This window comes from Dermochelys coriacea, chromosome 1, assembly GCF_009764565.3.
Source record: "Dermochelys coriacea isolate rDerCor1 chromosome 1, rDerCor1.pri.v4, whole genome shotgun sequence".
NCBI classification, from domain to species: Eukaryota; Metazoa; Chordata; order Testudines; family Dermochelyidae; genus Dermochelys; species Dermochelys coriacea.
In genome coordinates, this window is record NC_050068.2 from 285,569,959 (window position 1) to 285,592,336 (window position 22,378).

Sequence of the window (22,378 nt, forward strand, 5' to 3'; positions counted from 1 at the left end):
TTCTCATATTTCCACTGCTACACTGGTATACACCATTCATTTCTAGCCCTGGAGGTTGCTAAGCTCTAAGGTACTATTATCCCTTACTGACCTGTAAAAGAACAAAAAGGAAAAGACAGGCACACACAGGCTTGGCTATTTCTTCCTTCCAGTTCTATTTACTCTGGAAGGAACCCCATAGGCTATACCTTTTCTGTACTGTCAACTGGGTCAATTCTTCCTCTACTGCCCAGGCATATAGGGGATGTATCCTTCTCTTCCACTTCTTCTAATGTTATCATACAACTCCCCAACTTTTTCTTCATCCACTTCAATTCTGACATAAATTCAGTAGCAGATACAGCATGCACTGTTAGGGAAAGAGAGGAATGCTTTCTAACATTTGCAAGATGGTATTCTTAGCTGCTTTCTGGTGATAAAAGGCATTGGCTTCTAGCTCTAGTTGTTCTCAAGGTTGCTATAATTATGTCAGAATTGAAGCAGGGGGTAAAAGCAAGATGGTAATCAGAATAATGCTCCAATATCTAGCAAACTACCAGGGCTAGAAACACTTTGGGAGATCAATAAAAAGATTTTGGGGGACACTAAATGTTTCTTAGCACTGGTTGTGGATGATTGATCAAATTTAAAAAAACAGTATTCTTAACCTTAATATTACATTACTGCATATTTTGCATTTATTAGTTTACAGATTTTACACTCAGCAGGTGCTTTATTACAATGATATTTTATTTCGTTTTCACCATTCTATATAGGGAATTGCATTTATACAATAATTTAATATGTGATCTCAGATATAAAATAGCTGCTTTGGAACATCTTTCTGTTTAAAACCTTTTCTTTGCACCATCTAACTTTTGTGAAAATTACCTGATTCTTTCCTCTCCTCCCCCACACCAAAAAAAAAAAAAACTTTCTGGCAGTTCATTTTCAAGCAGCTGAAATTGGGTGCACAGCAACTAAACAATTACCTACGATCAATTCTGAGAAACAGTTCAGGAAAACACATGTATGCTTTACAAGATTCCACTGTGAGGAAAGTTTATTTTTACCTGATTTGTTAGACACCCATATAATTGCCTCTGAAGAGATGTGGTTCGTATCTCCTACTGCAATTGTTAGTGGAATCTGCCACAAGTAGCTGCAAGACAAAGGAGGGGATCTAAGAACAAAAATACTGAACCAAGTCTTCTCACTCACAGCAATCAGGGATCACATCAAAGAAATCACAACACAATTTCAGTAGCAGTAAAGATTTTGATTCTAATAAGTTACTTTGATTTTAAGATGAATACGATAGTGGTAACAAACCAAAGAAAAAGTCATTCATCTTAAAAAAATACTGAATTAGATTTTTCACAAGCTATAACACAAGAGATTTTTTTCCACAAGGTTTCTAGTACAAGGTTTTTATAAAAGAGGTAATAATGACATCCATAAAAATATGACCACCATTCATTCATTCCTGAAAAAGAGAAACCCGAGGGGGAAACATTCTTTGGTTTAGACGGTCTGCTAAGTTTAAAAGCAACCTAAAAGCACTGCCATTCTTTTAGCATTTTAGCATCTTAACACGTTATATCAGGCTTTCATTACTAGTAGATTATGACAGTAAAGTTAATGGGCCTATTCCTCCACTGACTTGCACTTCCTGTTGTCATTTACACCTGGGCAAATTACCATTCAGATTTGGACAAATGCAGCTGGCACAGGTGTAAGGGAGAATCAAACCTCAGCATCTTCATGGTGCACAACCACGTCACTCATTGAATAAATGTCAGTAACTCATCTAAGATCTTCATAACGTTTTACCCTAAAGAGAAATTACTGCACACTATATATCTTTTCTCAGGATATGGAAAGGATCCTTTAGGATGCCATTATTACCCCTGCTTTCAACTCCCCACAACCACCTCAAACACAAAATCCTTCCCCCAGCTTGGGAGAGTTATAAATGTTTCCCCTACAGAGCCTCCCTCCAGGTGTGATTTTTAAATCAATTTAGTTAAACTGATGGAAATGCGTGTGGACAAGCGCTTAATGTCCAAATCAGCTCCACGACCACCAGTATTTGTCATTTCAAAATTAATTGGTGTTTAAAAGTTTTAAACCGCAACTATCACTCCCCTGAGATTCTCTCATTCAGAAGTTTGCCCACTTAACTATATGCAATACTTAAATGTCACAACAGCAATAAACATGCTTGCAAATGACTAATGGTCTGCCAGGGAACACATCTGGCATACAGTGCTGAAAGTTACACACATCATGGAGTGCATAGCACTGAATTTCCTCAGTATGTATTCAGAGAAAAATGGTGGACTCTTAAAAAGGTACTAAGGGCTTCTCTACATGGTGGGGTAATGTGCATTGTGAGGGTCTGATTTTTAAAGTGCATTAATGTGTTGAGCATTAATTGGTCTGTGCAGACCCTACTAGTGTGCTTTAACATACTGCTGTTTGAAACAGTACTATGTTAAAGTGTAGGAGGGCAGCAGTTCTCAACCAGAAGTCTGGGCCCCCTGGCAAGATGCAAGCAGGTTTCATGGGGTCTGCCAAGAAGGGCCAGTGTTAAGACTCGTTGGGGCCCAGGGTAGAAAGCCGAAGCCCCACTGTATGGGGCTCAAGCCTGGAGCCCCAAGCCCTGCCACCTGGGGCTGAAGCCAAAGTCTGAGTTTTGTGTGGCCCCCTATAGTGTGGGGCCTCGGGATTTTTGAATCATAGAATCATAGAAGATTAGGGTTAGAAGAGCTCTCAGGAGGTCATCTAGTCCAACCCCTTGCTCAAAGCAGGATTAAGCCCAACTAAATCATCCCAGCCAGGGCTTTGTCAAACCAGGCCTTAAAAACCTCTAAGGATGGAGGTTGCTTTCTACCACTGAGCACCAGTCCTGCTTTTACATGCAGAAAAACAACTGTTATGGCACCAGTGGGCTGTGGAGTTTTTATAGCTGGGGGGGACACTCAGAAAGAAAAAGGTTGAGAACCTCTGCACTAGGGAACCTTTAGTGAGCATCAGCAGCCTCTACACAGACCAATTAATGCACAACATGTTAGTACTCTGCAGAAATCACATCCCCAAGGATACATTACCCCACTGTGTAGACAAGTTCTAAGTTACTTCTGTCCCCCCACTATTTTCAGATGGCATCAATGTTACATGGATTATTTGATTCCTTTGCTTATTACAAACCAAACGCCTGATTCAGCAAATACTAATGCACATGAGTAGTTTTACACACTTGATTTCTCACATATATAAGTGTTTGCAGCATCCAAATTATCCAAATCCAAATAGGGAAGTACGTCTGGGACAATAATACTCCAAAACACAGCTATTCGATGGAGGAAGATACTTGGAAAGCAGCAATGTTGGAAGAGCTGTGAGTGACACTGGAAGGCAAACTAGATATGAACACACAGTGTATTGTGGCAGCAAAAAACCAAGCCAAAACAAAAAACAAGCCAGCATGATTTTGGGCTGTGCAGGTAATGGCATCATGCCACATAGCAGGGAAATGATAGTCCCTGTTTAGCAGCCAGATTCTGATATCCTTACTCATTTTGAATACAAACCTACTCTGTGAGTGGTCCCATTGAAATTAATGAGAGAACTCATGGAATAAGGTGCTAGTCAGTATGAGTAAGGATATTAAAATCTGGCCTTAAATTACTCTGGGAAATACCAGAGCTTTAGAAATAGACTCAGTTCTGGATACCGTAGTATGAAAAATACATTGAAAACCTGAAGAGAATTCAGAGAAAAGCAACAAAGCTATCTGAGAGGCCAGATCCACTGACATATGAGAAAAGATGATTTAGTTGGGGATTGGTCCTCCTTTGAGCAGGTGGTTGAACTAAATGACCTCCTGAGGTCCCTTCCAATCCTGATATTCTATGATTCTATGAAAAGTGAAATATATTATATAAATATTGTTCTTGTAATAGCTCACTCAATGTCAAGACCCAGTGACAATAATAAATGTAAAACAGAAAAAGAAAAAAAGATTGTCACATACTCATTTGGCTGCCATTTAAAAAAATTATTCTCAATATTTTGAGAGGAAATGTCATGTAATAGATGTTAAACAGTTTATACTTTTTGTTTATACTTTTTTTGTATATAAATAGATTGAATAGCTGTGTTGTTTTATTCAAGTAAATGTTATGCTTTTATTGAAATGTTTGGATAATAGCAAAGTACAAAAAACCTCGGCAAAACATTTAATAATACAGCTATTTTAGAGGTTTATTTAAATTTTTACGTCAAAAAATATTTTCTTGTTGATGAGGCCACATAGCAGATAGTCTTATCCCCCAGTCCTGTTATAACACTTGATATTAATGAGTACCATTCAAATACACGGGGCCAGAGAGCACTTTCTACGGAAAAACTCTTCAGGAAAAGGGTCATTCCTTTTGTACAGCACCAGTCCTCTCCTTTACTTGTCACGACAGACTCTCGGCTGGGGCGCCACAAAGTTTTGAGGGCAGGAAGGGGAGAAAAAAGCAGGGACTCTGCTGGACTCCCTGTCTCTTTTCTCATCAACCCATATACAGCCAAATTGATGTGTGAGGAGACGTCTCCTCTGTGGCTCCTAACTGAGGCAAAGGCAAAAGCAGCAGAACTCCTGAGAGGGGATTCAGGTTGTGAGGATGGGGGCCAGAAGAGTGGTACACAGGCACAGCAGTCCTTGCAGAATGAATCTTATATCTGTGCATCTAGATGGGAAGGCTCCCTTTTGTACAGATCCTCAGAGGGCATGCATGGGATTTTGACCTCTCACACCTGCCTACTTCACAGGCCCTCCAAATCCCTTCTCCTTGAGGATTTGTTTCCCAGTACAGTGGTTCTCAACCTGGGGTACATGTACCCCTGAGGGTACACAGAGGTCTTCCAAGGGGTACATCAACTCCTCTAGATATTTGCCTAGTTTTACAACAGGTTACATAAAAAGCACTGGCGAAGTCAGTATAAACTAAAATTTCATACTGACAATGACTTGTCTGTATACTATACATTAAAATGTAATTATAAGATTTATATTCCAATTGATTTATTTTATAATTATATGGTAAAAATAGAAAGTAAGCAATTTTTCAGGAATAGTATGCTGTGATACTTTTGTATTTTATGTGTGCTTCGTAAGCAAGTAGGTTTCAAGTGAGGTGAAATTTGGGGGTATGGAAGACAAATCAGACTCCTGAAAGGGGTACAGTCGTCTGGAAGGGTTGAGAGTCACTATCCCAGTAGACCACAGGTTTCTCCATAGGATCTGAACAGTGCAGATGTTAATGAGTAAAAGTCCAGTAAACTACCTTCTTCGATCTCCAGCTTGTGTCATTCTATATGTACAATTACCCCTTAATTGTCCTACATGCTTGGCTACTTCCTCATTCCAGCTTTTTCCCCTTTACTGTGCTATAAACCTGGGCCAGCTCTTCCATTACTGCCAATGCATGGCAGTCATATATGGTTTCTTCTCTCGTAGTTTCTCATCAACAGCTTCTCTGAGGGACACACACTGTGTCTTCCAGCTGTTTGCCTTCACCTATATAGTTGTAAGACTCTAGTGAATTCCCCTCTTCTATTTTACCTAATTTTTTGAGGGTTGAGAGGGTGAGAGGAGATGGAAGCGTCTCTCTTATTTTCCTCATTTGTTTGGATGAGGAAGTACCCGCCAAGTTTTTGTTGTGATTGGAGCAGCACCAAAATACTCTTTATGCCTTATATGTGTATCTGGTGCAAAAAGGAATACTGCTCTGACTGGCTCTCAACTACCAATTCCAATGAAAAATTGGAACCTGTCCTTAAAGACCAGGAGACTAGTCTGGAAGGACTTAAAACAAGCCAGTTGATTTGTCCACCCTCAACCATATGCTGTAGGGACAGGAAAGCTGTTAAGGCAGCATATTCAGATCTGGGGGAAATGGAGCATTATAGCTATCAAGCTATTCAACTCACACATGATGCTGAAAAGCTTACACGGGACAAGCACTCTTGGGTAAAAAGATGGTTATCTTCACAGTAGATCAGTAAAGTGTGGGGATTCTCAGGGCTATGACAGGAACTTAAAGGAATCATCTGTGAGGATGAGGTAGAGATAAATTTGAAATTGGACTGGATGTGGGAAACACGTGATGGAACTGTAAAGTGCATAATGTCGCACATTCATGAATATCTTGAAGAGATGTTTGAAAAATGGGAATGCTATTGAGTGTTAATGCAAATAAATGCATTATTGGTACACTTGGACATTATTCTTGGAAGTAGTTAAATTCAAGTTTTAGTTAAATTCACAATTAAAGGGAATGTACTGCTGCTTTGTTTTTGGTGGCACCACTTCAACGCATAATACAGAAACACAGTAGTATTTACATTCAATTTTCAGAATAATTCAGAGACTTGTTTGATGTAGTAATACAATTTAGTAACTGTTGAGATGCATGTAATACTAGAAGGTAGCTAATTATGCTATGCTTGGATTATATAGATTTGTCTTGAGCGTTATACTATAATTACATATCCTACATTACCGTACTTTATCTCACTCAGAAAAAATCGTATTTGTGATGAATACTTGCTTATGCCTTAACTTATACCAAATTATACCTAACTGAGATCCCTCTATGGAAAAATTCAGAGATTATAAACTATCTCACAAATTGATGCTTCATATTTCCTATCTGTGATGAATAGTAATGTTATAGTGATGTTGGATTTCGAACAGAATAGTTGGCTGGTTTCTTTAGAAAAGCCAAAAAAGGGGCAGTAGTTTCTTTGCTGACACAACAAAAATCTCAGGGTCATTATAAAGAAGAGGCAAGATTCTTGGAGTTTCATATTTTGCACTCTTCTTGAGCCACTTCTTTACATTAATTAACCTTTTTTCCTGCAATTTAAACTCATTTTTTCAAGATTTATTTTCCCATTGACTTCAATAGGTCAAGGATTTCACACATGTATACTATATTTTTCCTTTCACATTTCTCCCCTCTCCGTTTATTTTTCCCAGTGTCATTTTTAGGTTGGAAAGATTAGATTTTTGTTGGTAAATGCTGGTAAGAGTCAGCTTCACCGTAAACACACAAACCAGTGAAAAAATATTTCCAACAATACTAACCAAGTTTACAAAGGCAAACTTTAGAAAAATGCTGCTTGAAAACTTATTAGTCTTTGATTTAAGGATATTTACTTTGTATATTTTTGATATGTGATGTTGACAATTTATGTTCTAATGGTTACAAAGCTTTAACTTTTTGCATGTCAATGTCTACTGTCATTATATAATTACTGTCTGACACCCTTGCATTGTCTGATTCTCCTCCATAATTTTATGCAACTGTGAAAATTTAAAATGGATAAAAATTGAAGAAAATGCTTAAAACCCATAATTTTGCATAACTGAACATTTAAATTGATAAAAGTCTGAAAAATGCTTAAAATAAACATAAAAATTATCCATCAAAATTACTAAACAATGAAAATTGAATTCTGCCAAGCCTAATAATTTTGGATTTGTTTTTTCCTCTGGATGCTATTTTATTATGTACTTAAATTTTCACTGGATTTTTTTTCTCTCTGTACCTCTCTGACCCCTTAACAGATTGCCAAAGTCTTGAAAGTTTGAGTGGGTTCAGAATTAGTTAAACAAATTTGCTCAGCCCTAATCATAATATACAGTTCAATGAATATGACTGCTCAATATTCAGGGGCCTAGGATTCTAGCTTGCATTGATGAGAGCATTGTAATTAATACAATTGCCTCAAGTAAATCAATGATCTGCACCTAATGTACTGCTTTCATTGTTGGTTGACTTCTTTAAAAAGGATATTCCTGAACTTCAAAAGAGCTAAAAAGAACAACTAAAGTGACAAGACATTGGAGAGACTTAGATATAAGAAAGATTTAAAATCTTTGATTATTTAAATTTAAGAGAAGGGAAGTACGAGATGACATGACAGAGGTATACAAAAACTTAAATGGTAAAACTCAGTAATTTTTTCCTCTAGCCTAACAACAGAAGAATAAGGGGAAAATTAAATAGACTGGCTGCAGGTAGAAATCTGTGGTATTCTCTCCCATAGGAAATTACTGAACTTAAGTGTAACGGTATTTTGAAAAGGATTGCAAATTATAAATGAATACATAAAATGCAAGCATACTGGTAGAAAAAGGAGGTAATAGTAGTTAGAGGAATGGATAGAGGGTAAGAACTGGACTGACTTCTCAACTCTGCTGCCAACTCATTGTGTGAACCTGGGAAAATCGCCAGCTTCCAAATTTTCAAAAATGGTGACTGATTTGGGGTTTTCAATGTTGGGGCTCCAATGTGAGACACCCCCAGGCTGATGGAGGAATTGTGCATCTACAGCTCCACATGATCTCAAATGAAGCTATGGCTGCCTGGCACCTCGGGACATCAAGCTCATGCTGTCCCAAATTTGGATTGCTGAAATAGTGGCATCCAAAATCAAATGCCACTGCTGAGAATGTCAGTTTTCACCTCTCTGTGTTTCAGATCCTGTTCAATGGAGATAATAATATTTATCCATCTTTGTCAAGGATTTTAAGATCCTAATTATCTAAGCTTTACATTGTCTCCTTGAAGTACACTCCTGATTATCCAAATAGCATGGGGGATGTGGATTTTATTTGGAGTCTGGCCAGGGGTGTCTGCTCTATTATCTGAACTTCCATATTATCTGAATACTTCCTTGTCCCTGTGATGGGATGTAGAAGTCCCACACCCGGGAATCAAGTGTTAATGAGCAGTTCTGGACCCAGAAGGCCCCGCCCAGCTGCAGCTGCTGGGCATGCTCACAGTGGGGGCAGGGCTCAAAAGGATGCTGCCCAGCTCAGTCAGATTGGACAGATCAAGGGAGTAGCCCCACAGGTGGCTGCTGCAGGGAGGCTTAAGGAGCTCTACACCCTCTGGACTTGATCTTACTGCAGGTCCACCGAAGGCCCCCATGGAGACCAGGAACAGAGGTGAAAGAGAAGCCTGCAGATCACTGCAAGTAAGAACACCCCAATAAGTTCAGAGCCAAGGCTTGTTGTGGCTTTGGAGGGGGCAGAGGCCACGAGAGGGAGTGGCCCAGGGAGCAGGCTTGGTAGCATCCACTCCCCAGGCCACATATCCGACTGGTCAGTCACAGGGCCATGGGTTGGAATCTGGTGGAGCAGGGAGGGCTCAGGTTCCCCGACCGCCAGCCGAAGACTCTTGCTTCTGGGCAATATTGCCACAGATTCTTGCAGCTAAGTGATATTGCTGGGCTCAGACACCAACTCCCCCGATAACCGGTGGCGAATAAGGGCATCAACCCAGTCCTGATAGAAGGACAGCAGATCTACCAACAAAACCAGCCTAAGGGAGATCATGGATACAGAACAGCTGCTTAAATGGATGGTAGAGAGCCAACAGCAGCAGGTAGCTCAGCAACAGCAGCAACAGGGTCAGCTACGGCAATAGATAGTTGCCCCGCAGCAACAGCAAGTGGCCCAACTACGGCAGCTGTGAGCTGACGGCGAAGCATCAGAAGCAAAAGGAATGCCTAATATTCTAACATTAGCAACACTCTGGAGTCCAAGGGGGCATCTAATGCGATGACACAAGACCCTCAGGTGATGTACCCTCCACTGGGCTGCCCATCAGGCTTGTGAAAATGGGTCCCAGAGACAACCAAGAAGCCTTCTTGGTCACCATTGAGTGGGCAGCCACCACAGCATGCTGGCTGCAAGAACAATGGGCCATCCTCATCGCCCGATATTCGATAGGACTCACCCAAGCAGTCTACAGGGGCCTAGATCCCATAGAGGTGTTAGAGTACAGTAAGGTAAAAGCAACCATTCTGGAATACATGGATATCAACCCCAAGACATTCCATGAACAATTCAGGAAGAAAATGTACCCGCTGGGAACCCAGCCTGGTGGCACAACACCTGTGTTGGTGCTGACTGGATCCTGAGAAGTGGACCAGAGTACAAGTAGCAGAAGCTATTGTGCTGGAGCAGTTTGTCCAGGTTCTCCCATATGGCAGGAGAAAATGGGTGAAGCACCATAGACCAGTGACACTGGTGGAGGCCATAACCCTGATGGAGAATTATGTGAAAGCTAAGAGTCCAGCTCTCTGACACCTAGGCCCGGGGCACCCGAACTCCGGACACCAACCCCTAGCAGAGGTCAGGCTAAGAGGGGAGGCCCAGGGTTCCCAAACCAGCTGCTCTTCTACAGGTCACCCCTGTTTGGGAGTCAGGACTCCCAAAAAGTGGGGTATGCCCACTAGGAACCTCCACAGTCCCAGAGGAGGGACAGCCAACCGCAAACTGAGGGGGAACTGTTTTGAGTGTGGATATAAAGGACATTTTAGGCAGGGATGCTCCTTATGGACTGCAGCTACGGACAGGCATGGAAGGCCTGCTCCAGGGCTCACAGATGGAGCCCGGCCAAGATGCTTATCTCAATATGGGTCAGTGGATTGGCATGGTAGACTTCAGATGCAGCCAAACAATCATACCAGAAAACGCAGTAGAGTCTCCCAACATGTCAGGCACTCCCCTCTACCTCCGGGGCATACATAGGGTTGTACAACCTTACCCCATGATGGAAGTGCAGCTGATGGTAGGGAACCACACCGCACCTGCTGGGTGGGACTATCAGCCACCCTCACCTACCTTGTGTTATTAGGATGGGACTGGAAATATTTTGGGGAGGTGCTGAAATGATGGACTGGAGTCCCCTAGTGGAAACGAGCCTGGTCCTGGAAATGAAAGGGTTCATGGGCCATGGTGAGGGGCAGAAGACAGTAGAGAAGGCCCCTCCTGTCGGCCAGGAACATCAATCTCGCAACCTGCTAGCTCAGAAGCCCACAGAGGTGTAAATCTGAAGTGGTTATCAGGAGATGAGGATTTTGTGCTAGAACAATGGGAGGTCCAGACCCTGAGCAAGGCATGGGAGCAGACAGCTGTCTCCAGTGGGGAGGAAGGTGAATCTCAATGACGAAAACAGTAGGCCCCAGCTTTGAGCTCCAGAATAAATGGCTTTTCAGGGCAATGTGAAACCCCCAAGCACAAGAGATTTGGCTTTACCTCAGCAGCTATCTGTCGCAGAGAGCTGACATTGACAAGGAAATTCAACACTGCCTCCAATGCACCAGCACAGTTTCTGGACTGAGAAAATTTGTCTTCAAAGACTGTGACATCAAGAATCAAGCCTAGCTTCTCATGCACCAGGCTGTTGTTATCTCTGCTATTCTGGGTGGTGCCAAAACCTGGGTCATGTATGGTAGACACTCAAAGTTCATGAAAGATACCATCAACAGTGGCTCCGCAAGATCATCTGAATCAAGGGGGATGACCAACGCACCAACATCAGTGTTCTGTCCCAAGCTAAAACTCCAGCATTGAAGCTATGCTCATCCATCACCAACTCTGTTGGGCTGGCCATATTCTCTGAATGCCAGACAATTGACTCCCAAAGCAGGTAATGTTGTCACAACTGTGCTATGGTCAACAGACAAGGAGTGGGCTAAAAATGTGCTTCAAAGACACCCTTAAAGCCAATATGAAGTGCAATATTGACATAAAATCATGGGAAACCCAAGCCCTCGATTGACCAAAATGGAGAAGGACCTAGTGGCAATGATCCCAGTATTTTGAGATGCAACTAAGACAACAGGAAACAGAAAAACGGGAAAGGAGGAAAGAACGCACCACAGCCCAACTTAACATGATCAGCCCCTTCCACTGATAAAAGTCTGCCCCAACAGTGACAAGATCTATGGATCCCAGATCAATTTCATTAGCCACCTGCAGATCCACCAGTGATAATTGGCTATCATTCAATGGAAGACAAGCATCCTCAAAGTGGAAGGGATTAGTGACATATTAAAGGATTTCCATTCTTTTCTGGACCACTGAACCATCCTTTGATTACAGAAAGCAGCACCTCCATTCAGACAACAGCCACTGCAGCAGTGCCAGCCACACCATTCATCTCCTGACTGAGTCCCACTATCTGGCTCCCACATCTATAATGCTCTACACCAGCTTCCAAGACCTATCCCCACTCCCCAAAACAGCTACCCACTGTTCCCAATTCCTCCTCCCTCACTGTTCTGCTCTACCCAATGAACACTAGCCACCTGACTCCATACTTACCCCATTTCAAATTATAACATATCTCTGCACATACAAGGACACCACCTTCTCCTGCCATGATTTTTTTTAAAATCAGGAATATGTGGGTTAATTAACTTAGTTGTGCCCAATAATTCCTGAGAATTAGTACATGAAAACATGTGGAAAGCAACATAGTCACAAAAATCATTAAAAAAGAGTAGAAGCTTTTCATTGTCAGCCCAACTTCTCTACGTGTATGGGACTGCTGTCACTGTGTAGAAAGCCATAACACAATATACCAATTTTATTCACTTTAGTATTTGGCACACTACAACATTAATAGTTGCAGCCCCACTGCACATCAGAGTATGCTGAAATTTTCTATGGTGGAAAGCAATTCAAGTATAAACCGTGAAATGCATTTGGAAAGCACAGGTTAAATTCAAACTGGCATTTCTGACATCATTGCTCACAGCAGCAATCATGCTGAAAAGTGACATCAGTGCCGGAGCATACATTAGCAGATTGTAAGGGCATTTTATATTCTTATTCCATAATGTAACATGTAAAAAGGAAGTTCTACAGATAAAAGTGAAACAAAATGCTGAGGAGACTGCTGTGCCTTTTAGAGGCAAAGCGATATACTGGGCAAAGTGTGCACTGGGCAAATTAATGGCAGTGGCCAAAGGCATTCTGCCTGCATAGGCCTCAGAGGGAACATTATTACAAGCAGCTCTTGTATCTATAAGTTAGACATGTAGCATGCAGTCCCCACAGTGCTGGCTCTGACAAGCAGCTGGGGTATGGATTGCCTCCGTGCTCAGGAAGAGCACTACCACTGGCATTATATTTGTCCCCTAACGAACATGAGTGTACAAGTGGTGGGAAGGGGCTCCCTGCATCTTCTTCCATTTCAGCTGGAGCAGCCAGGATAGAGCTCTAGTTTTAACCTTTTTCTGAGATTTGTATATATATGCAATTGTTTTGATTTTTTTTATCTCATGTAGTTCATTTCTTGCATACCATACAGAATTCAATAACATCCCACTACTTCAGAGTTAAATTCTGCCACTCTTATTCATGCTGAATGCCCATGGGAGTAATCAATGTGAGCAAGAGTGGCAGAATTGGCCCTTTGGTGACAAGACAGTTATTTGCAATATCAGTTATAACTTGCGCTTAATATGTCAGATATTATAAAGTTAAAAGACATAATAAGAAAATAATCTTTTGAGCTCCTCTCAAAAGAGAGATGGGAAAGTGTGTGAGTTAAACCTCTATTCTGGAAGTGGAGCAGTTGTTGTCTACAACCAGCAAACAATTTAGAAAAGGAAAACTGTATTTGTGTGTATATATACCCAAAGTGTCATATAAATAACAAATGGGGATACACCTGGCAATGTTTTTATTATTTCATTTCTCATTACTAAAGGGGCAAGCACTGTCCCTTTCTTGCAAGGCTTCAATAAATGAGTTTTATGCAGGGAGTTGAGAGAAGGTTCAATGGGAAATAAATCCTGCAATCAACCATACAGCTTGAAGTGGAGTGGCTACTGAGCCACTCTCTAGGGTCCACATAGAGTCCACATAGGGCCAAGGTGGCGTTAGACCTGTGAATCTGCACAGCGTTGGGTCTTTTGGTCGCCTCCCTAACCAGGCCAGGCCACTAACCTTCCCACAGCGTCCCCACAGAGAGAGGCACCATGGAGCCAAACTCTGCAGCATATATGGAGTGTAGAGTCCCCCTATGTGATATGGATCCTTCCCCCCAGCCAGGGGAACAATGGTGGTTTTACTATGTTTGGGGCTTTCTATATTCTTTTGAGGAGGTTAGAAGCATTTCCCCTTCCCATAATGTACGATGAAACAATAAATATGAACTATAAAAACTGCCCATGCTACAGAAAACACTGTACATTTCACAGGGACATTAGGAACTCTCACGGGGACATGAACTGTGCCTGAATAGTTCCTGGCCCTCCATCTCAGTCAGAAAGTAGCAAATATTTTTTTAAATGTAAAGAAGTTATTTCTCTGTTTTTAAAGAGAAGAATTCTGTGTATTTTCAAAAGTAAAAAACTCTCCATATCTGAGAGCTTCATGTTTGTGCCTCCCCTTCAGTGTAGAACCAAAATGGTTTATAGATTTCGTCAGAATTGATTAGCTCATTTTCTAGACAGCAGATTATTTTTCATATTTTTTTTTGTCAAACCTGTGAATCATTTCTGTAGTGATGGATGATACTAGATGTCTTTTCAGTGCCTTGAAATTATGGTTCTCTCTTTCATGAGGGAAACCCACTGAACCCTGTTATATGGATTATCTCCTCATTTTATATAGTCCTGTAATACCAGGACATATTCTGTCCTCAGATATACAGACATGACTCCAAATCAATGGAAGTTTTGTGTACTTATTCAAGGGCAGAATTTGCCCTGTGCACCATAAAGCAGGAGTTATGGACTTTTCCTGGGATAGCTTCAAATTAGAACATTATCTGTCATATCCTTATGGGTCTGACCCAAACCCCATTGAAATCAATAGACTCCCATTGACTTCAATGGACTTTGACTGGGGCCTTGTATACTATGGCATCCCCAGAGCAGGAGTCTGTAATTTCTCATTTTCTCTCAATATTTCCCACATAAAATAACTTCCGGGGCTAGGTGTCCAGTAAAATCAATGTCCATTTGTGCACAGAAACAGGATTGTGTGAATTCTATAGTGTTTATACACAGTGATATTGCTTAAAATTGCATAAGTCAAATTGTATGCACACAAAGAAGTCACATGTTGAATATCTGGCCCTTAAAACACAGCTTTTTCCCCCTTCTAATTATAATATATATGTGGAGTCTTGTGTTTAACCTAGGAAAAACAAATATATACACTCTACTTCTTATCTACAACAAAATTAAAAAAATGTTCATCTATATTGGATTTGGCAGCCCTCAGAGTAAACCACTTCCAGGGGTATCAGGAGTATTCACTCTGGGATTTAGTCCCTTGGAAATGCTGCTTGTGGGTTTGTATTGTCCTGCATATGTTTTTAGAGAAAAATATAAGTGTGGTGTCTTATACTGCATCTTAAATAGTTAATTATGACACAAGTGCTTTGGCATAGAGATTAGAACAGACATTTTTACAAAACTGTGGTTCTTAAATATTTCAGCTTTCTCTTTAATTTATCAAAATACGTCTGCCAGGCCTATTCTAAAATTAGGCTTTTTAAAGCAAAGGTGAATCAATGGACCTAGAGCTGGCCCCAACCAGAGATTCATAGATTCATAGATACTAAGGTCAGAAGGGACCATTATGAACATCTAATCCAACTTCCTGCACTATGCAAGCCACAGAATCTCACTCACCCACTCCTGTGAAAAATCTCTCACCTATGTCTAAGATACTGAAGTCCTCAAATCATGGTTTAAAGACTTCAAGGAGCAGAGATTCCTCCAGCAAGTGACCCGTGCCCCATGCTACAGAGGAAGGCGAAAAACCTCCAGAACCTCTTCCAATCCGTCCTGGAGGAAAATTCCTTCCCGACCCCAAATATGGAGATCAGCTAAACCCTGAGCATATGGGCAAGATTCACCAGCCAGATACTACAGAAAATTCATTCCTGGGTAACTCAGATCCCACCCCATCTAACATCCCATCACAGGCCATTACTCCTATCTACCATGAATATTTAAAGATCAATTAATTACCAAAATCATGTTATCCCATCATACCATCTCCTCCATAAACTTATCGAATTTAATCCATAAATTCTTGAGTCCAACCCACTTCCCTAACTAATTTTCTTAATTTTTGAAAGTCAGCCCTTTTGAAATAAAAAACCCTAGTTGCAGGTTTATTTTTGTTAATCCTTCCGTTCAGTTTGAACTGAATTAGCTCATGATCACTTGAACCAAGATTATCCCCTACAACCATTTCTTCTATGAGGTCCTCACCTACTCACCAAAACCAAATCTAAAATGGCATCCCCTCTAGTCAGTTTAGCAACTACTTGATGAAGGAATCCATCAGCTATCGCATCTAGAAAAATCTGAGCCCTATTATTATTACTAGCACTCGTCCTCCAGTCTATATCTGGGAAGTTAAAGTCTCCCATGATCATGCAGTTTCCATTAGTTACTTTATTAAAAACATTAAAAAGGGCTCTATCCATATCCAAATTAGATCTCAGCGCTGTATAGCACACCCCAAGCACTATCCCAGGGGAGGCTCTAATAGTTTTCTTCCCCAGTGTAATTTTTGCCCAGACGGACTCTGTCTTATCCATTCCATCGCTTCTTATTTCTTTACATTCTATCTCATCATTGATATACAATGCTACTCCACCACCTTTACCTTTATTTCGGTCTTTCCTAAACAGCACATACCCTTCAATAACTGTAGTCCAGTCATGACTACTATTCCACCATGTTTCTGTTATCCCTATAATATCTGGTTTCACTTCCTGCACCAGTAGCTCTAGTTCCTCCATTTTGTTACCTAGGCTCCTCGCATTGGTGTACAAACATCTTAATTTTTGCTGTTTGGCCTCGCTCACATTCTGTACCCTATTAGGCACGGTCATTCTACAGCCAGTATAACCTATTAGACTGGTATCCACACCGCCCTTCCTCCTTCTATACATTCTCCTACCCACGGCTGTATCCTTTCTTACTTCGTCTTCTTCCCTCTCAATGCTAAAATCTGGCGTGGAGATTTCCTGGACATCTCCCATCCATCTCCCCCTAATTCCTAGTTTAAAGCTCTCTTTATCAGTTGTGCCAGTCTCCATCCTAGAAGTCTATTTCCTTCCCTACTCAGATGAAGTCCATCCCGAGAGAACTGTCCTCTGTCCATGAATGCTTCCCAGTGGCCATACATCCCAAAGCCCTCCTTATAGCAGCCATCTGTTGATAGTCATAATCTTGTCACACCTTTGTTGCCCTTCTCTAGGAACAGGCAGAATCCCACTAAAGATTACCTGAGCCTCGATTTCCTTAAGCGCCTTCCCCAGCCTAGCATAGTCTCCCTTAATACTTTCCAGCGAGAATCTAGCCATTTCATTTGTTCCCACATGAAGGATAATTACGGGATTCTTTCCTGCTCCCTTTAGTATCCTTTTCAACCTCAGATCTACATCCCCTATCTTAGCACCTGGAAGACAGCACACCCTTCTATTCTCTGGATCAGCTCTGGTTACAGGCCTGTCTATTCTTCTCAGTAAAGAGTCCCCGATCACATAGACCTGCCTTTTCCTGGTGACGGTGCTATTCTCCAGTCTATCCTCTGTTCTCTCTGGCTGCAAGTTCTTTCCATTCCTATTCTCCTTTGTAATCCTCTTCAACCCATCTTGTATCCTCCTGGGGCTCATATTTGGTGTAGTCTCCATTGACTCTTCCCCTTTTCCTATAGGACTAGCTGCTCTTCTCTTCTTCCTTGCCCTTCCACCTTCAGTGACTACCTGCTGAGCCCCTTCTTCATTTTCCAACTCTGCAAACCTCTTCTTGAGCTCTATTTCTCCTTCACTAGCCTGTCTTTTCCTCTGCCTGGTTCTTTTAGTCACATGCTTCCACTGACCCCTTTCCTCACCCAGTCTCCACTCAGAATTCCTCAGTCCTGCTTCCATCTGCAAGTCTGAGCTTTTCTCTTCAGATACCTCATGTCTTTGCTCCATAATCTGCTCAAACCCTTTCCTAAACTCAACCAGACTTTCCACCTGCATCTCCAAACTTCGGATCTTTTCCTCCATCAGCTCTATCAGACGGCATTTCATGCAGACAAAACTCTTACCAGGTCCCCCCTCCAGGATCATGTACATACCGCAGCTTCCACATCCAGTCATCTTCATTGTGTCTTCCATGACATGAGTCACTCCCACTGCTGCCTCTGTATCTGTCATAGCCTTCCCACCTAAATCCTGTTAATCTGGGAAACACAAACCACACCAAAACACCACTACCCTCAGCAAAAACAAACCCCAAACAAGCACCAGAGCTTTGGGGAAGTGTGGCTAGCCTTTATCTTCATAAGCAACTGCTGAAAATTCTTGGGGGAGGGAGAGTGAACTGAGCCCACCCCGCACTGACCCTGCAGAGGGGCTCCTGTCCAGTGTGGCTGGGAATGGCTCCCTGCTGTGGCCTGTTGACTCTTAATGTTCACAAATTCGAACCTGCCACAGCATCACCGGACGTGTGCATCCATGCACAGATGGGCCTTCCCTTGCAATGTCTCTCCCACTCCACCTCCAGTGCCACCAAATGTGGGGCCTCACTCAGGATCCACCCTTTCTTCTTGGACTCTCCTTTCCTACCCCAATCACCTCAGCAACCCTCCTTCCACCATGACCTCCCCTTTAATCACTTCAGGATCTCCCTCCTTCCTGCCACAATCACTTCAGAACATCCCCCCCTACCCTGAGGGTCCTCTCCCCCACCACCTCAGGATTCCCTCCCTTTCCAGTGCTCTCTGCCAGGACTGAAGAATCTAGCTCCATCTGCTGGGAATCCGGCCTAGAGGCTGGGCCCTCCCCCTACATTGCCCCGTTCCCTTCTTTGCTCCGGTGTCACCTGCCAGAAATGGAGTTGGGGGGGGCTGAGTCCCCTCTAGCCCTAGCCACAGCCACCTATGCTTATCTCTATACTATGCTGAATCAAAACCCCAGACCTGGATTCCCAAAGACTAATACTCTAAGGCCATGACTAAACTACAGCTGCTGTAGTGGCACAGCTACAGCACTGCAGCTATGTTGTTGTAGTGCAGAAGCTTCCTACATCTATGGAAATGGTTTCCATCAATGTAGTTAATCCACCTCTCCAAGAGAGGCGGCTTGGCGGCACCATGTGACCAAGTGGGGCCAAAAAACCCTGGCAAAAAGCTGGGGGCAAGTGACCCCGCATATTGCTTCTAGCTTCTGCCCAGTGGGGTGGGAGGGTCTTGGGGCTTCAGCCCCACGGGAAGCACCTGCTGGGGCTCAGGGTTTCAGACCAGCAGGGCATGCTTGCTGGTGGTCAGGGCTTCAGCACCCTGGCTCTCAAACTTTTGAAGATTGTTGTATGTGGCTCAGACGATCAGTAGGTTTGGCCACCCCGGTACAGAAGGACATGTAAAAGACACACAAATGTTGTTTCCATCGGGCCATGACTGTCAGTGTGTAGTATTACAATGAATTAAATGATCAGTGATATAAAACTCTAGACACTAATGTATAACCAACCTATGTGACTAATATTGTTCGGAAAAAGATGAGTTTGAAAGACTAACAGAACATGTATGTCTCCCTTTCACTTAATTTTTACGGGCCCATTTTCTTTGTGACTTAGACTTCATGTCAATAGTATTTGCACATAATTTTAACTGAAAAGTGGCAGGACGTGGCTCTGCCATCAAACTGATTGACCTAGGTATTTTCCACCAATGACATTTTTCACTTTGCAACAGGTTCTTCCCCATTTGTGGATAAGAGGATGAGAAGGTGGAGCAGAGGAAAGGGGAAAAAATAGAAGGGGGCAAAGAAGAAGAAATAAAAAAGAGGATCCAAACATCAAGTACTTACATACCACAAAGCCTATTCTCTCAGGGGAGAGGGGAGGATGTGTAAAGAGGGTTAATGCACTAGCCTTTCACCTTCGGCAATTTGAGTTCAAATCTGAATTTAGGTTATAAATGAAAGTAAGTGTAATGGTCTAATTTTAACCCTCAGCTATCCACATCCACACAAAATCACTGCATGGATAGTAGCCTTTGCTCATAGACTGGAGTAGCAGAGTTATTGCAAATTAAGACTGAGATGCATTGACAAACATGTATGGGGAAGTTTTCAATGCTTTCAGTACTATACTTGTTTTAAGTTATCTAAACACTATTAGACACTGTTTTCCTGCATAATAAAATTCACTCACATTATCCGCGGGTATACACACACACACACGTATAAATACGTACATTATAATATATATAGTGTTCCATGACACAAAAAACACCACACAAATAAATATGATATATAAATAAAGGCCATGTCTACACTACTGGCTAACTCGACACCGCAACAATCGATGCAGTGCTATCGATTTAGCAGGTCTGGTGAAGACATACTAAATTGATGGGAGAGTGCTCTCTCATCAACATCTGCACTCCACCTCCCTGAGAGCTGGAAGCTATGTTGACGGGAGAGTGTGGTGTAGACACCACTGTAAGTCAACCTAATTTACATAACTGAAATAGCATAACTTAGATTGACTTACAGAGTTAATGTAGACCAGCCCATATTGTTCTTGGAAGAGTAACACTAAACTGTGAGGCATAGACACTTTCCATCCACACGATATACTTTTTCACCTTTCTTTTCTTGAACAAATATAGAGTTTGTGTCAACAAAGTATTAAGCATATGCTTAAATTTAGCTCCCACTAGGGAGCTAACAATATAGCCATGAAACAACAATTAACTATGTACCATATTTAGGTATGAGTTCCAGAACATCCATGGCACATGAAACAATGGAGAATAAATTTACAGTATAGCGGTTTTTAAAAAATAAACACCCTTACAGGAATATTGTTCCATAAAACCCAAACATGACAAGTGAACATCTGCACTTAGTTTTACCTTTTGATGACTTCTACTGTCCTCTCTGTGACAAGTCAAGATTCAGAGAGTGACCTTTGTACATTCAACCAGAGGTGAAGACAGCAGCTTTTAGACTAAATGGCAGTGCTGTAGACATTGACCCTACCAGAGAGTTTTGAGTTTGCTTTCAACCTGATCAGACAGATACTGGCCCCAGCAAAGCAACCTTAAAGATGCCTTAATTGGGAAATGTCAGGGAATTCTGGGCTGGTATAAAACCAGCACAGTCAGTTTAACTTCAGTCCCCTTTGGCACTAACAGTGCAAGGAGTGTCATGGAGCTAGCTTGGGACAGGGAGGAGACATTCTGGGATGTGAGTACGATGCAAGCCACTAGGAGTGGGGCCAGAGAGCTAAATGCTCTATCAATCCCAGCTGAAAGACCTATCCCTAAGGGACTGTTCTAGCTATTGTAAGTTACAGCAGCTATGTGGCTGCTCTCACTTGCCCTGAGGTTTAGTTTGGCTCCTGACAGCATCCAAGATCAGGGGAGGCATAAAAGTCACTTTGGGCTTGTCTAGACAATCCACTAATGCAGGGGTGGCCAACCTGAGACTGAGAAGGAGCCAGAATTTACCAATGTATATTACCAAAGAGCCACAGTAATACATCAGCAGCTCCCGCATCAACTCCCTCCCTGCCCCCGCTCCCAGCGCCTCCCGGCCACTGGCAGCCCCTCCGATCAGCGCCTTCCCCTCCCTCCCTGCATCTCCCAATCAGCTGTTTCGTGGCGTGCAGGAGGCTCGGAGGGGGAGGTGAAGGAGCGAGGGCATGGCAGGCTCAAGGGATGGGGTGGGGAGGGGTAGAGTGGGGGGCAGGGCCTGTGGCAGAATCAGGGGTTGAGCAGTGAGCACCCCCCAGCACACTGGAAAGTGGTGCTTGTAGCTCCAGCCCCAGAGTCGATGCCTATACAAGGAGCCGCATATTAATTTCTGAAGAGCCAGATGTGACTCCGGAGCCACAGGTTGGTCACCCCTGCACTAGTGCGTGGAAAGTCGGAGTGTAAATCCCTAGTACATTAGTGTGCTGTGCACTTCCATGTGGACCCTGCTGCTGCATACTGAATGTTCATTGGTGCACACTGTCCTACTCTCATTTCATAGAGCAGTAAATCAAAGCACACTAGGGAACTTGTGAATAGCAGCAGGGTCCATACAGACAATTAGGATGCAACAGGCTAGTGCGCTATAGATTTAATCCCCAGCTTGCCATGCACTATACAAGCCCTTAGAGTCGACTATGCCTTCCCCTAACCTAGTATGCTGACAGTGAGCTCTGTATTTTTTAAAAAATAGCCAGTATCTGTGTTTTAAGCACTTCCAAAGGCTTCTCCTTTTTCAGGGGCTACCATATAAGATGTTCATCTTTAGTTGTCTAGTCCTTCCTTGACACATGACCAGACTATTGGGAGCATTTGTACAAGCTGATGTAAGTTGTTGTAAGACTGATGATTAACATTTTGTGTCAAAATAAGAGAATACTCCTGCTGATATTTGAAAGCCACTTTCAAGTACGCAACATCAGAAGGATCTAGCCACATGCTGGTGCATTTCGCTGAGTGCCACAAAACCAAAAGAAGAGGCCAAGGAATAAATGCATATCCTAGATTGAAAAGAAAAACAGAGAGAGCACT

The 22,378-nt window shown here is 42.4% G+C and overlaps 1 protein-coding gene across 2 annotated transcripts in view; it reads right to left on the bottom strand.

Moving 5' to 3' along the window:
• TRHDE (thyrotropin releasing hormone degrading enzyme) overlaps positions 1 to 22,378 on the bottom strand; it is a 340,833-nt gene that overhangs the window by 80,566 nt on the left and 237,889 nt on the right. For both annotated transcript variants that reach the window (XM_038387780.2, XM_038387779.2), the window contains one exon: positions 1,053 to 1,141. In XM_038387780.2, the coding sequence (XP_038243708.1) occupies positions 1,053 to 1,141 (89 nt within the window). The remainder of the gene's footprint in view (positions 1 to 1,052; positions 1,142 to 22,378) is intronic.